General features: G+C 35.5%; 1 protein-coding gene across 1 annotated transcript; it reads right to left on the bottom strand.

The window, feature by feature from the left end:
* Positions 1–1,014: 1,014 nt before the first annotated feature.
* LOC111517348 (uncharacterized) lies at positions 1,015–12,165 on the bottom strand. The gene is made up of 2 exons (XM_023173476.2): positions 11,960–12,165; positions 1,015–2,069 (listed from the first exon to the last, which is right to left on the bottom strand). The coding sequence occupies exons 1-2, from the start codon at positions 12,061–12,063 to the stop codon at positions 1,649–1,651; spliced, it is 525 nt and encodes a 174-aa protein (XP_023029244.2). The 5' UTR covers positions 12,064–12,165; the 3' UTR covers positions 1,015–1,648.
* Between the last annotated feature and the right edge of the window lie 2,240 nt (positions 12,166–14,405).

The raw sequence follows: 14,405 nt of genomic DNA, 5'->3' as shown, positions 1-14,405 counted from the left end.
TCATATGCAGAGACTCAAACTGTCGGAATACAGTGTGTGTCGCCTCAGATTGGGAAATGATGAAACAGCAGAGCATATACTTCATGCCTGCCCCGCTGCGGATCGAATCAGGTTTTCAGAGTTTGGTAGAACCACACTTCTACCATCTGACCTGAAAGATCACTCACCATATAAACTAATCGGCTTCGTCAAGAAGTTGGGTTTATTTGGTCGAGTTTGAATAGGTGTGAGCCAGAATAAACCCTTGCAGGTTGCGGGGGAGGGACAAATAGGCCCACTCACTTTCCACCTAACCTAACTTAACTGTTCATTGCAATGCAGCTCAACAATCATCATATTATATGCAGTAGGTATGAATGTAATGCGAGACTTTGTACCAATAAAATATTTTTGTAGTATCTCGTTATGTATTACAACAAGAAAGTAATGAATATACTTTTCTTTCCATTAGATTATTGTTTCAGTAGTGATAAATAGCAAAACTTATAATTTCTTGATACTTCCCAGTACGGTTGTTTACCTTAGTACTCTTATAAATATTCTAAGTTGATGTTTCTAACTTTTTGAGGTTATGGGAGAATAAACCTAAGCCCGAAATATTCTGTAAAAATACTTTCATATATCCCACTGTTATTTTGTCAGTTTCAGGCAATAATTTGCTTAAGCTGCATAGCCATATTCATTCCATAAAAAAGTATAGTATTCTACTCGTAAAAACTGGCCATTACATGCTCGAATGATTTATAAAATTTCATTCTCATGAGTGAAAGCCACATTTCTCGCCCGTTAAATAATATACAAATTTTACTTATTCTCTGAGTAGAACATTTTTAAAAAATTGAACTGAGTATACTTCTAGTTCGAAATTGCATCAAGATATTTGAATGAAAATGAGATATCAATAAAAACTCCCAATAAAAATAACATTTTCAGGAAAATCAACAAATAATTTAATATAGTAACATAATAATATAAAAAATAAATATTCAACATAAAAATACCAACATAAATAAATAAATAAATAAATGAATGAAAATGGAGTTATCACGTGAAATTAAAAGGTCATTCTGCTTTTTTAGTTAGTATCAATCTATATAGAGAAAAAACAAGTGCAAGAACATCATTTTTGAATTCACAACGCTGACAAATGAAAATTTCAAATGATTCAGACCAAATTTAATTTTGTTCATTGTTTTGAAGAGAATCTATCTTTGGGTAGATCACTTCGATCTCTAACATACTATGAACCCTGTACATGAATATTCAGTTTCTTTTATATTTCGAAAGATGGGAAACAATCAACCAATATGTTACCCAAAGAGAAATCCATAACATAACTCTTCTGTAAGTTTGTGATCCAATATCATGAATTCAAAAAAATATGTTCCAGAAAATTATGAGGCGTTTTTGCATTGATCTAATTTTAGAAAGTTTTATAACATCTTAAAGATATTCAGGAATCATTTTTAATGAAACTCAATCCCTTTCAATCAATGAGAAACATCAGGAGTGCAAAATAACTACAAGTTCATTTTTTCATATTATACTCCGAACTAATTTTCATTCACGATTTTCACCAGATATCTTTGAGGTCTTCAGTATTCGTATTACAATGAAGTAAGAAACTTTTTTGTAGATATAAACAAATTCATGGAAAGAAATCAAAAACATCACTGTCTACCTGACCGGTGCTTTTCTGAAAATTATCCAATTTCTTAAGTAATTGGTCAGGATCAGCATTCTTCTGTGTAGGAACCAAGATGAAGTACTTTTGCGTAGTTACACTCCCTCCAACGGGTCGTACGAAGGCGCCCAAGATAGGAACTCTTTGAACAAAGTTCTGGAAGCCGTTGCCAACATTTTGAGTGAATGTCTGGAAGCCAGTTCCAACGTTTTGAGCAAAATTTCCAACGTTGTTTGCTAGAGTTCCTACCCCATTGCCTATCGATCCAAAAGTATCGGGTACGTTTATTTCTATTGGGAAGAATCCTGAAGACTGGATCAAGTTGCCAATGAAGTCCAGAGGTCCTCTATTTTGGCCCTGAAGGATATGTTCATTTTGAAGAAAACTGAAAAATTCAAATATGATTGAAAAGTGAAAACTAAATGAGGTCGTATTTCATTGAAGAGTCACGATAATATGTAAACTGAAACAAACTTAAACACTAAATCATCCAATTATTTACATTCTTGAGTAAAGAAAAATGGGAAATATAATTTCTCTATTGAATTATTATTATAATCACTGTAAATCTTCAAAAGTGGTGCGAGTCGGGTCCTTTCCCCGAAGCTCCAAAACTACTGAGGCGGTCGCGTTTCAGCGAACTCAAGCCGTCCATAAGAAATACTGTACTACACGTACACGGGCGTTCACAAAAGTTAAAACGGGCGTCTGCAGTCACCAACCACAAACTTGCAGTCGTACCCAACCGCATACACTGTCGTGTACTTTTTCTCATATTGGACTCACAGCATTCAATTTTTGATGTCAGCTCCCTCAACTGCAAGTGTGGTTTATAAGACCGCAAGTCGACCACAAAAATGTGGTTGGGTCAACCGCGAAGTGCAATCAACGTGGCCACAATGTTGTGGTTGAATCGACTGCAAATATGTGGTCCGTGTATGGCCGGACTTAGAGCGCCCGTACACGAGCCACATTTTCCGGTCGGATGGACCACACAATTGCAGTCGCGTTCCAGCGAACTCAAGCCGCCCATAAAAAATACTGTACTACACGTACACGGGCGTTCACATAAGTCAAAATTGACTTCTGCAGTCAACTTGCTGCTGATCTCCGCCGAGATGTCATCGCGGCATCCGCCGTACACTAACCACAAACTTGCAGTCGTACCCATCCGCATACATATTGGTCTCACAGCATTCAATTTTTTATGTCAGTTACCTCAACTGCGAATGCGGTTTATATGACCGCAAGTCGACCACAAAAATATGATTGAGTCAACCGCGAAGTGCAGTCAACGTGGCCACAATGTTGTGGTTACCCCAACAGCAAATATGTGGTCCGTGTACGGCCAGACTTAGTAACGAATGACCAGCACTTCACACGCCGTGAGGTAATAAATCATCGAGTCAGAGAATTATGTGTTCTGTAACGAATCTGAAGCCGCCCCTGACTACGCCAGCTGACTCATCGAACAAAAACATGATCTCACCTCGAAAGAATGCAGACTAGAACCGCCGGTAAAATTCTAGACGAGTACCGAACCGTTTACAGACTTCTCGAGAGCCTTTACCGTCTTCCCGACCCAAGAGGGCAGTTTATCCAAATAGTGTAGGATGCTTTCGTCTACAAGTATAGTAGGAGTGCACTCTTCCAACATCCTCAAGAATAGATGGAGATCCTATTCTCCAGAGGCATACAGTTTAAGAGCATCCACATAAAACAAATGAGAGACTTCATGCCTCCGATTTTCGAAGATGCCACAGTTGTACCCTCGAGTATTCCCTGAGCTTTACAGATAATGGCAATAGTGAGATGCCGAAAAGAAGGAGACTGCGGGAATCACCCTGAAATATACCCCTATAGGATACGTATACTTGTACATTCACACGGCAGGTAAAGCTTTATAAATTCTTTTTGGTAAAGAAGCAACCTTACACTTCAGTAGTCTTGCATCGATGTGGGAATTTAATCTCTTAAAAATTCTGTTTTTTCGTTAACCAGCTGTCGCCCCACGAACGACAACTCTCAAAAGTTGAAACTCGTTCGAGCTGAGGACTAAGAAGGTCTTACCTTTCAACGTGTGATTCCCAGCACGGATTGGATGATAGGAAGTAAAAATAGATCGTCTGGCTTTGCGGCTTAAACCACTGGTTCACACAGCGGTCGATTGAGTGAGTGGAGCGAACCACCCACGTCAACCCGACCACCTGCCGCCCCATCTTGTGATACTAAATCAACGATCACAAGCAGCGTCTTTTCTGAGAAAATCTGAACAGTAACCGACATAATCTTGAATTCAAGCATCCGGTTTTTCGAACTTTTTAGCGCTTCTGCCAAAGATTTTCTATATCTATTAGGGAAAACAAAATCTGGGCTGATAGGCTGTGGTCCTATGGAACCTCTGGTAATTTGTAAGTGTATTCAAAAATACTTCAAATTGTGCTCATTAATGAAGACTGAAGAATTTCTAGCAACTTCAAGTTTGATAGTTCGTACTGGAACCTCTGGCGTAATATCAATATAGTTTCAGGAAAGGAAAATCGACAGCTGAAGCAGTGAGAAGATTTGTTGAGTTTGTAGCCGATGGGTTTGAAGCCGCAACTCCCTCTCTGGCGGTTTTCGTTGACCTCCGTAAAGCGTTTGACTGTGTCAATCACACTTTACTAATTAAAATTCTACGGATTTTCTGACTCCGCAATAAAACTGATGACCTCATACTTTCAAAATAGATCCCAAATAGTTCACTGCAATAATCAGAGCGGTTCAAGTCTAATGATAACCAAAAGTGTTCCACTAGGAAGCGTTTTGGGACCGCTATTGTTCTTGATTTATATAAATGACCTTCCCAAAAGCATAAACGCATCATCGGCAAACAACCTTGTTTGCCGATGATGCTACCTTCGCAACCAGAATCGAAAAGAATTCTACAAGAATTGAGGAAATGATGGGATCGATCATCAATCAAGCTACTGAGTGGTTCACGGCAAACGAACTAAGTTTGAACACACGCAAGACTCAGACACTTATTTTCAATATCAAGCATACTGCCACTCAGAGCGTAAAATTTCTAGGGCATATTATTGATCCCAATTTCAATTGGAAACTTCATGAAGATCAATTAACAAGCAAGTGATCAAAAGCAATATTTGCAATTAGACGGATGAAATCGCTAGTGAACTTGGAGGCAGCCATCTCTGCTTACCATGGTTCATTGAGTTTAAAATACTGACACTTCCGTCAGCAATTATTTACAACGAACTAATCTACATAAAAACGCACATGCATTTGTACACACAATTATCTGACTAGAATGAAATCCCAAAATGCTATTCCAAATAACAGATTGACCTCTACGAATAAAAAATTTATTGGTATCAGATTAATCAACTCTCTACCAGAATTTATCAAAGAAGCTCCAATAGCCATTTTTGAAGCAAAACCGAAAACTCACTTACAATGCTCTGCCTATCATGACAACTCTGAATTTAAATCTCATTAATTTTTATTTAGAGTTAGGATTAGGTGTAGTCAATGACTTGTCAAAACACTATGTCGTGTATTACTGACCAATTGAGTACAATATAATACAATAAATACAATACAATACAATACAAAAAGAATCTATTGCGAACAATATCCCAACACCAGAACAAAATTACGGTTTCTCGACGCGCGACGCTAACTTGATTAGCGAAACGCGAGTCGAGAGACCGTAATTTTGATCTGGTGTTGGAATAGTGTTTTCAATAACTGTAAGTTGCGCTCCTTAATATACACTGAAGAATGTTTAGCTCTCAAGCGATTTGCTGAAATGCTTTCCATAGAACAATGAAATTAAAAATGTTGTAATAATTTTGCATTTTTTTTCCTGCATATATTTAGGAGTACTCACTGTAATATAGCTCACTATAACGATCTTGGTAAACCCCAACTTTATATTATATAAAGTGTATTCTGCGTAATTCAATTTGTTTCACCAGGTACAATGTTGGTTCATCTCGAGTATGATATCGTTAATTATATGAAATCATCCCACGTGAATCGTTTTGATCATCACTTATCTATTATGAGAAAACTATTGAATTTAATAACTCAAGATGAACATTTGATCCTTTCATTGTGAATAAAATTGAGGTATAATAATCGACAATTTTCCCACAAATAATAATGAGATACTTTAATAGCGGTAATTATTCTATTAAAGTCGAATACTGAAGGATTTGGAATTCAAAACTCACACATATGAATGATTAAGGCTGGTGCGGAACTCATCAGTAAAATAATTAACTCCAGTGGCAAATTTATAGCGTAAATGTCTCCTTGAACACGATTCTTCACCTGAATTTTGTAAAACAGTATACTTTTTTATAATTATTTCGGCATTTTGTTAGCTTTAACAAAAGTTCCATCGATAAATACATTTTTTTTATTGTATTTGAAAAATATTTACGTCAAATGACGTTTTCCATTTTGTCAGATCAAACCTGATGACCTGTTTTTCAAATAACTCCCACATTGATCCGTTACATTCGATTCAATCTTTACTGTTTATATGTCTAAAAAGTTTTCACAGTATCGACAAAATTTTATAACTATCTCCATCTGTAATCAAGCGTTTCTTCCATTTACTGTGCATTTCTTTAATGTACCCTTTCTCTTTTATTTTTTGAACGGGTCAAACCAAAAATTGAAATTTTGGATAATGAAATTAGTGCATGAATACTTTATTTTGAACTGAAATTGACAGCGACTGGGCGCCATCTGGGAAAAAAATTAAAAGGAAAGGGGGGGTCTTATGATTCATCATTTTGAAGTTTCTGACGAATACTTCACAACCCTAGAATATGAAATCAATATATTCAGCTACTACAAAATGGCGGAACATTTAATAATTTCCTGAAGACAAACACATTAATATCGATATTTCTAGAAATTTTGCTTTTTATCTGCCTTATGGCAATTCCAACAACCTGATAAGGTTTGTTAAGTTATTTTTTGTTTATAAAAACGTCAAACAATATCAGAACGACAATGAACATTATTGTTCAGTTAAAATATTCTCATTTAGTTTTCGGTTTTACTAGTAGAACGGTACCACGTCAACAATTTCTAAAATGGTCAATTCTTGTCCATTGGAAGAAAAAATTGAAGACTGAAAAGATTTCCAATGAACGTTTTCTGAATCGTCTTATTTGAAGAAACTTGTATCCAAGGTCACAACTACCGGTAGTGTACATAACAAAAAGCCCCCAGGTCATCAGTCCATTCCGGAAGATGAACAAGTGCAAATAATTGGTGAGATGGTAGTAAATCCTGAACAGTCTACTTATTCCGTCGCAAATGTTTGTGAGGTGTCTCCTTCTACTGTGTGGAGACTTTTGAAGGGGAATAGGTATCATCCATACAAAATTAAAATGGTACACCAATTAACTGAAGATGACCCTGATCGTTCTGCGAAATCATGACGGAAACCATTGCAAGGCATTCTAGCTATCTCCAAAATATTTGTTTTACTGACGAATGTATATTTTTTCTAAACGGCAATGTTCACAGACAACATTGCAGTATTGAAGTGACACCAACCTTACGTTTTCCGGGATACACATACCCACTGTCAAGAAAAAATTAACGGTTGGGGAGGAATATTGGGAAACCATATTATAGGACCTCTATTTACTAATCAAAATTCACCCACCAAGGGAACTGTGTTTGAATATGCTGGAAACTACTGGATATTGTATTCCAACAAGATGGAGCACCACCACTTTACTCCAGACAAGTAAGAAACTATTTGGATACTACTTTTCCCGGTCGTTGGATTGGCCGTCGAGGTCCTACAGAATGGCAAGCTCGCTTGCCAGATTTGATACCTTTGGAATTTTTTTATGGGGATATTTGGAACAAAAGGTATACGAAACTGAACCTGCTTCAATATTGGATATACGGCAGAGAATAATAAATATTTGTAGAGATATTGACGTTACTGTGTTCGAAAATGCTCGGCGTGACATATCGGATAGAATTTTCATATTATGTAGTTGAATGTCAATGTATTCAGGAAATTATTTAAAGTTACGCCATTTTGAAGTAGTTGAAGATATTGACATTATATTCTAGGGTTGTGAAGCATTTGTCAGGAGCTTCAAACTAATGTGTCACAAGACCCCTCTTCTCATTTAATTTTTTTCCCAGATGGCACCCAGTCGCCATATTGAAAGTTTCATGTGTCAATTTCTACCATAACTTGAAAACAGAATAGAGTTGATGAAATTCAGGCTATTTCTATGATTTTGAAGCAGCTTGTCACAAATCACTACCAGTTAATCGTCAGCATACAAATGTTGATGTAACTAATATTTAAACGCTCGATATACGTATTTCTTCAGTACTTTTATTGTGGATTTTTAGTTCGAGATTTTATTTCAAAATATTTATTTTCCAGTACGTATGTATCTCTCCTTGATACAGTCTTCAGACATAGATAGACAACCAGTTCACAACTTTCGTGATATCTATATGGTTCAGAAAAGCTCAAAACGAGACTCGGCTCGAGGATCGGCTCGTGAAAAAATTCGCGGCTTGGACTCGAATACAACCCTGATCATGACTATCCATGGCACAGTTAACAAAAGTAAATACATCCAGTATTATCCTTAGTCTTAAATGATTTATTCTCTCATTTTCAATCAAATAAATAAGTACATTTTTTAGGAAAGGGCCGTATGGTATCCATACTTCGAAAACTAATAGACACGAAAATGTTTTATGCCTGCCTATCATACTAGTCACTAAAACTATGTGATTTTAATATGACATTACCTGAGGGCCTTAGATTAATTAATGTAAAATCATGGCTATTTCTATGCAACATTTGAAGTTAACCTTTAAAAAAATTAAAATAGGTGAACACTTTTCAAAATATCATCTTCTGAACTATAATTGTCTCAGATATCAAAATATACAGGGTGTTCTGTTAAAAATTCCAACAACGGAGCCTTTTCCCATGAAACCAGAAATGACTTTGCGAATAACCTACACCAAGTCTCATTTTGTTACACTAATTCTAGAAGTAATCACTTGTCTAATAGATTTGTTGACACCCGGTAAATGTTCATATAACTGAGAAGTTCACTTCGAAAAATTACTACATAATATGTATGTGAATACTTATTAATGTTTATTCATAAAACTTTTAACCCACAAAAAATTAAGAGCCTCCAAACGAACTCCAGAGTTTTCACAAATTTGATTAAAATTTTAAGCTATCACTGAAGAAAATGCAAGGCAAGTTGTGGGAGATCTTCCTTCAAGGTCAAAAAATGTTAATTTCTCAATCAAGAATAATGGATAGTTTTAAATCAGTTGGTAAATCGAAAATCTAAGGGAAAATTTCATATTAAATCATATAAGTATGTATTTTTTCAATGGTTGAGCTATACCTTTTCAGACTTTCACGGGCATATACAGTGTCACCGATAAAGTCCGCATCAAATGGGAAACTTTTTTATTTATCGTTTTATGTGAAATTTGATTTTGGCAGTAGATTTTGCTTAAGAAATGATGTCAAATGGCGTCTACAAAATAGGTCACATGATTTCCTTAACCTGTCAAAATTGACATTTAAAAAAAGAAACATTGAAAAATGACATTATTCTTCAAAATATCCAAAAATATCAAAGGCTAAAAACATTTTCTTTTGTAATTTTATACCCACACACCAAGTTTCAAACCCATAATAAGTATTTTATATTTTCACTATTTTTCCGCACTCCTGCTTTTTCTACTTATCAAAATTTAAGCACACCTGTACTGAATCATTTATTTTAACTAAACTCGTCACCGAATTTCTTTTTTTGTAATATAATAATATTTTAAGAGCCTCTTTGATGTTAAAAACAAATTTTGAAAAATAAAAGTTGTCAAACTTGATGCAAAGTTCATCTAGTTTCAACGGGGCTTTCAAAACTATACAGTACTTGAGTTTTTTAATGAGCAAATGACCTCACAATATGAATTAGAACAAAACGGAACATTAGGAAACATCATTTCGTGATTCTTGAAGCCCATTCAATAAAAGAAAAAAACTCATAGTATTTACATTTACCTACTCCGCTAACAACACTAATTTAAAAAAACTGGGTAGGCTGTGAAAAAATATGAAACTACATAATGTGTTTTAGAAAACTTCACTGTCACTGAATAAATTAATGCCCGTTAGTTCAATGTAATGTATGAAAATTAAAATAATATGTTATCTTTACAAGAAAAAATTGAAATTGTGCTAATTTGTGGTGAAAACACATTGCATCGACAAGTGGCTGATATTTTTAACGCAAGACATCCTGGTAGACATGTACAGCAATCCACTGTAAGTAGGATTTTTAAAAAAATTAAACTGACTGGTTCAGTTGAAAATACTTTTAAAAAACGTCATAATCCATCACGCAATAATGATGAGGTTCAGTTGGCTGTCTGCCTGGATGTTATCGAACAGGGAAAATCAAGTATTACCAATATTGTAGATAGAACTGGCGTTAAAAGAGAAAGCGTAAGAGCAATTTTACATAAAAATAAATTCAAACCCCACAAACCCAAATTTATAAATACCTTAAAGGAAAGAGATTTCGATGTTCGACTAGATTTCTCTTTCTGGTACCAAGGAGAAGTAGAATTAAACAGAAAATTTCCTTACAAAATCCTATGGACCGACGAAGCTACCTTCACATCGAACGGCGTAGTCAGTTCCCAGAATTGTAGGTGGTGGGCTCAGGAAAATCCTCATTTTGTGATAGAATGTCGGGACCAATATTCATTTAAAACAAATGTGTGGTGCGGTGTTTTAAATAATCAGGTAATGGGACCATTCTTTTTTAGACACAATTTAACTTCTCAGGATTATTTGCAATTTATAAATACTGAGATCAGTGATATAGTGGACAATATGCCGGTTGAAATAAGACACAGTCTGTGGTATCAATGTGACGGGGCTCCTATTCATAGTTCAAGACAAGTCAAAGAGAAACTATTAGAAATGTTTAGGGGCAAAGTTATTGGGCGAAATATGGAGCAAATATGGCCGCCTAGGTCGCCAGATTTAACCCCACTAGATTTTTTCTTATGGGGTTACTTAAAACAAATCGTTTATAAACAAAAACCTTTTCGTGACGTGAATCACCTAGAAACTGTTATTAGAAACTCTATTTTAAACATAAACCCTGCGAGTATCAGCAACTCAATAAAAGATGTATCAAGAAGGACAATTATCTGCATAGAACGCGATGGAAGACATACAGAAATGTAGTGTATTTAATGTCGTGAGTCTTTTTTTCGTGTTTTTTTGCTATTAGGTATAGGTACATGTTTATTTTCAGTTCCTTTTAATTAAGATTAAATTCCACTGTATTTTTTGTTAAAAAAACAATAAACACTCTAAGATATTGTTTCCTAATGTTCCGTTTTGTTCTAATTCATATTGTGAGGCCATTTGCTCATTAAAAAACTCAAGTACTGTATAGTTTGGAAAGCCCCGTTGGAACTAGATGAACTTTGCATCAAGTTTGACAACTTTTATTTTTCAAAATTTGTTTTTAACATCAAAGAGGCTCTTAAAATATTATTATATTACAAAAAAAGAAATTCGGTGACAAGTTTAGTTAAAATAAATGATTTAGTACAGGTGTGCTTGAATTTTGATAAGTAGAAAAAGCGGGAATGCGGAAAAATAGTGAAAATATAAAATACTTATTATGGGTTTGAAACTTGGTGTGTGGGTATAAAATTACAAAAGAAAATGTTTTTAGCCTTTGATATTTTTGGATATTTTGAAGAATAATGTCATTTTTCGGTGTTTCTTTTTTTAAATGTCAATTTTGACAGGTTAAGGAAATCACGTGACATCATTTCTTAAGCAAAATCTACTGCCAAAATCAAATTTCACATAAAACGATAAATAAAAAAGTTTCCCATTTGATGCGGACTTCATCGGTGACACTGTATAAAGGTTCTGAAGAAACATGATAACAAATTAGTAAATTTCCATAGGCTGGTTGAAATCTGAAATGAACTTGTTTGTGCCACATAACAATTAAGTGCAAATAAATCGGCAAAAGAAAGAAAAAATCTTCGAATATTTTGCTTGAAGAAAACTATGTCAGTGAATTTATATTTCAATTATTTAAATACTATTTGAAGTTAATCAGTTGTTCTCGTTGAGAACATTATTACTTGAATCATTTCAAAATGTTTTGTCTAGCGGAATTTAAAAAAAAAACAAACCTTGCAGGCACTATAATTATTCTTCTAGTAGAATCGATGGCCGGTGCTGCCAACAGAAACGAAAGCCAGCTGAAGCACAAACTGGTCACCAAGATAATCTTCATTTCGCTCGATTACTCCGCAGTTTACCGTTATGAGAACGTTGGTCACCGTTACTATACTCGTAAACAATGAAAGTGCTTCTTTCGATCTTCGTACGCCAGGTGGGAAGTAGAAACTAATTGATCATATTAGGACCAAAATTGGGACTCATTAATTGATCATACGGGTACTGAACGGTTACAAAAACCAGGCCAAACCGGATTTTTCAGTACAGAGTGGCGCTGGGTTGTCCAGCGTCACTTCAAAGAGATAGCTCGTTATAAAAGTGATTCATTTCTTTTCTGTCAATTTTTCTAATTCAACGCAGTGGATACAAAAAAATTATAATTACATAAGTTAACACTTATTGATCAGACTCGAACACCTGTTCATGTAGCTGCAGATTCTTAAGAATGTATCATCTTTCCCACCAACCGATTTCCTAGATTCTTTTAGGTCCACTATATACTCGTTTCGAATTCTTGGGGTTCGTGTTGAATACTCTTCGTGAGCAGGAAAGTAGCAGAATCAATACTCCCCACCGCTCTGGAATGAATAATTCCGTACAGTCTATCTCGTCTTGTATTTGTAGTTCTTTTTCAGGAAAAATCCTCACTATTTTACTTTGTAGTACATGTTCAAGAGGTAGCAAAAACGTATGTGACTTTCTGGAACTTCAACTATGACTGATAACCAGTCCATGCAAAGCGCATTGTTAAATCATCTGAAATTAGAACTTTTAACGGGTGATGATCAACTGTATCGCCAAATATGCGGCAAAGTAACTGACTATTATGAGACAACAAGTATAGCTGTGGCACCAGTCAATCAAATAACACCACTGATGATCTTCAAAAATGACTCAACCTCTGATGAAAGCAGCAAACTCTTACGAAGTTTCGAAATAAATGAACACTTCAATCTAGCAGACCACTATTATAATCTACAAGCGGCTCCGTCCAACATTTCCATTTTGGAAAGGTTGCAAAATAAGATAATGAGGATGATTGTGAATGCTCCTTGGTTCGTGCGGAATGAAGCCATCCACAGAGATTTGCAGCTGCCTTCCATTCGGCAGTCCATTCAGTCGAGGAATGAGAGAGTTTTCGAAAAAACGGAAACTCATGAAAACCCGTTAGTAAGGAAAGCCACAGATTATGCTGTAGACGACCCCTCCCGATATAGAAGGCCCCGACACTCTGTCGAATGAGGCCCTCATGTCCCCCGTTAACGGATGAATAACTTTTCATCCATCCCACCCCAGCCAGGTAGGGGTATCCCGTGAAGGGCGGCACTGATGTCTAAGGACTTCATGCCGTCACCTATTCAGTCATGAACCCATTGGTCCCACTCAAGACCAACAATCAGCCAAAAGGGTAGGGGAGCTGGTCTCCAAACCTGGATGAATTGACGATGACATTCTATTATAATCTTCATGCAGTCATTGTCCACTGTTATTCTGGCGTTGAATCTAGTCATTATTAGGCAGTGGTCAAAGACAAAACGGACTGGTTTAAGTTTGACGATATATGTAGTCGTGTCACTAAATATTCTGGCAATATCTTGAATTTATTGGAGTCTCTGGAGACATCCTACATAACATTTTATTCTAAGAAAGAGAGGATATTGGAAGATCAAGATCTTCAGATGATGTGGTTGCAGGTTTCTCCGGGTTTTCCTGCAGCTGAAGAAGCAAATGCGCCACTGTAATCAATCAAGTCGCCCCGGAGCGACATTTAATTTTTGTTATTTCATAATTTCATAACTCGTATTACTTTATTTTCTGTAAGCCCATTTTGATTTTGCTGCAGCTGTTTTATTAAATTTTCGTAACGTTACAAATTTTTTACCAATTTTTCAACGGAATTCTTGTCGTATTTCCTGGAAAATGAATTATTTCTTCCTAGCACAGTTCTGAACCCCACAAAAGTGGAACGATGAGAAATATTCACCTTCAAAATGTGTCTCCACATCAACTTTTCACTTCTACAAGTATCCAGGATGGTGTCCATCTACTTCCATACAGTTTTATAAATTGCTTTCAATGATAATATGAAAAAATTTGTTACTGTTTGTTTTTGAGAATATAACAGTCTGAAAAATAATGAAAGGTGAATCAATAGAGGGCAAACATGAAAATTTCATCCCAAAAAGTGATTGCTTAATATAAACCACTGAAGAGTCCAATTAGTCAGTAACTTGTCGTGATCATAAAGTTTGCGTATATGACAGGTTACTCACCAATTTATCACGGTTCATAATTTTCCAAACATTGACATAGTTGATGAAATAATGCATTTATTCCATATGGATCTTCTACATTATAATATTGGTAATATACCACATGAGCAAAAACGTCTCAGGC

The sequence above is a fragment of the Leptinotarsa decemlineata genome, unplaced genomic scaffold (assembly GCF_025532065.1).
Source record: "Leptinotarsa decemlineata unplaced genomic scaffold, Ldec_3_MD MMD2_P_RNA_scaffold_5, whole genome shotgun sequence".
NCBI classification, from domain to species: domain Eukaryota; kingdom Metazoa; phylum Arthropoda; class Insecta; order Coleoptera; family Chrysomelidae; genus Leptinotarsa; species Leptinotarsa decemlineata.
The sequence above is the reverse complement of the archived record's forward strand: the minus strand, read 5'-3'. Positions and strand labels throughout refer to the sequence as shown.

Bases quoted from the DNA above. Each gene is read 5' to 3' on its own strand.
- LOC111517348 (XM_023173476.2), bottom strand. From the start codon at position 12,063: ATGAAGATTATCTTGGTGACCAGTTTGTGCTTCAGCTGGCTTTCGTTT. The intron at 2,070-11,959 runs GTTTGTTTTTTT...TGAATTTTTCAG, and splicing joins ATAATTATAGTGCCTGCAAG to TTTTCTTCAAAATGAACATA.